The sequence below is a fragment of the Lactuca saligna genome, chromosome 7 (assembly GCF_052625555.1).
Source record: "Lactuca saligna cultivar CGN05327 chromosome 7, ASM5262555v1, whole genome shotgun sequence".
NCBI classification, from domain to species: domain Eukaryota; kingdom Viridiplantae; phylum Streptophyta; class Magnoliopsida; order Asterales; family Asteraceae; genus Lactuca; species Lactuca saligna.
The window spans coordinates 133,869,049-133,871,667 of NC_136423.1; the positions used below are offsets into that span (position 1 = coordinate 133,869,049).

General features: G+C 38.9%; 1 protein-coding gene across 1 annotated transcript; it reads left to right on the plus strand.

Annotated features, from left to right (window-relative positions):
• Positions 1–468: 468 nt before the first annotated feature.
• On the plus strand, positions 469–1,794 carry LOC145007251 (uncharacterized). The gene has a single exon (XM_078966221.1). The coding sequence runs from the start codon at positions 469–471 to the stop codon at positions 1,792–1,794; it is 1,326 nt and encodes a 441-aa protein (XP_078822347.1).
• Positions 1,795–2,619: the final 825 nt, after the last annotated feature.

A 2,619-nucleotide genomic window follows, 5' to 3' on the forward strand; every position in this document is an offset into this window, starting at 1 on the left:
ACAATCTAGAGCTTCTTCATCAAATCCATCAACTACATCCTCTCTAACATCCAAAAGTATCACCCCACCATCTTCACCTACTCCTACCATGGCAGACAACCATGGAGGACATCAAAATCCTCCACATCCACCACCTGAACAAACCTTTAGACAATGGGCTACTCAAGATGTCACCCAACAACCTTTGTGCATAAATTACCCTGCAGCAATCAACTTTGAACTCAATTCTGGACTCATCCATTTGTTACCCTCATTCTGTGGTCTTGAGAATGAAGACCCACATAAATTCCTTAAGGAATTTCATGTTGTTTGTGTGGGTATGAAGCCACAGAAGATCAAATCAAGTTAAGGGCATTCCCCTTTGCTTTACAAGATTCAGCCAAGGAGTGGTTGTATGACTTACCACCGGGGTCAGTCACAACATGGAATGAACTTGCAAGGATGTTTCTGGATAAATATTTTCCCGAAATGAGAGCTTCAGCTTTACGTAGAGAGATAATTGGCATCAAACAACAAAAGAGAGAAGCCTTGCATACTTATTGGGAATGGTTCAAGAAATTGTGCTCAAGATGTCCACAACATGGGATTACAAAATATCAGTTGCTGCAGTATTTTTGTGAAGGAATGTCATCTTGGGATAGGAGATTACTCAATGCATCAAGTGGTGGATCTATAGCTGATAAGACTCCAACAGAAATCAGAGTTCTTATAAAAAACATGCCAGAAGAGTCCAAGCATACAGTCCAAGAAGAAGAGTGGTACAGTGATGCACCAAGGGGGGTGAAAGAAATTTCTACTCCAAAAATTGAAAGTCAACTTTCTGAGTTGAATAAGGTAGTAATGATGCTTGCAAAAGACAAGGGTGTGCAACCACCAACAGTTAGACCTTGTGGCATTTGTACACAAGTTGGACATCCCACTGATATGTGCCCCATGTTACAAGAAGATGTAGAGCCAGTTCAAGCTATGGGATTTTCAAGTCAACAACAAGGAAACTTCCAGCTAAGAAGCAATCCAAATTGGCACCAACCTAATACCAATTTTCAGCCTAGACCACCACCTTATCAACCAAGACCCCCATTTCAAAATCAAATGCACCACCAACAAAATTATCAACCACATTTCCAGCCAACTCAACCTCCTCATCAATCTCAATATCAACCTCAAAACATGCATCAAGGAAGTAGTTCAAGCGGATCGGGAATGTCTTTGGAAGACATTGTTAAGAGTTTAGCCACAAGTACTCAAACCTTTCAAAATGAGACCAAAGCGAGCATGAAGACTTTGGAGCAACAAATGACTCAACTCGCCACATCTGTGAGTAAATTAGAGTCACAAGGCAAACTACCCGCGCAAACTGAGAAGAATCCAAAACATAGTGCATGTGCCATCACTTTGAGGAATGGTAAAGAATATGAAGGTCCTAAAATGATTGTAGAAGAAGAAGAGATGGAGCTAGAGAAAGAAGAAGAGAAGTCGAAAACACCTTCCAAGCAAGTTCCTATTGAAGCAAAAGTCACTCCTCCTCCATTTCCCTCAAGATTAAGCAAGTCAAAGCGTGAAAGAGAAGACAATGAAATCATGGAGATGTTCAAGAAGGTAGAGGTAAATATTCCTCTTATTGATGCCATCAAACAAGTCCCTAGGTATGCAAAATTCCTTAAGGAATTATGTACATCCAAGAAAAAGTTGAAAGGGAATGAAACTGTTAAAGTAGGGGAAAATGTGTCTGCAGTGTTACAAAAAAGATTACCTCAAAAATGTAAGGATCCGGGTGTTTTTACAGTTCCTTGAAAATTAGGTAATCTTCATGTTCCACGAGCTATGCTAGACCTTGGAGCTTCTATCAATGTTTTGCCATATTCCATCTTTAAAACATTAAATATTGGCATATTGAAGAAGACCGGGGTAATCATTCAATTGGCTGATAGATATTTAGTACATCCCAAAGGTGTGCTAGAAGATGTGTTAGTCCAAGTGAATGAACTAGTATTTCCAGCAGATTTTTATGTCCTTGATATGGATGATGATGATTCACCGAATTTGAGTTCAATTCTCCTAGGAAGACCCTTTTTGAAAATAGTCAGGACGAAAATTGATGTTTATGATGGTACATTGTCCATGGAATTTGATGGGGAGGTGATAAATTTCAATATTTATGATGCTATAAGATATCCAAGTGATATTTCATCTTTGAATTTTGTGGATGTCATTGAACCATTGACAGAGGAGTGTTTTGATTTGTCTAATCTTGATGTGTTAGCTCTTATTTTAGACAGAAATCTTCAAAAGGAAAGAGTGGAAAAACTTGCCAATCAATTTACAATTGATAAAAAGATTATGGAGGTTGTGTCTTGCATGGATGAGAAGAAGAAAATGAGGTTTGATGTTCCAAATCTGAAAATACCAATGTCTAATGAGAAACTTGTTCCCTCTATTGTGCAGGCACCGGAATTGGAGCTAAAAACTTTACCCGAGCATCTCAAGTATGCATATCTTGGAGACAAGGAAACTCTACCAGTGATCATTTCCACCAAGTTGTCAACAAAAGAAGAGGAAGAACTTGTCACCACCTTGAAGGAATATAACGAAGCAATTGGGTGGACTATAGCCAACATC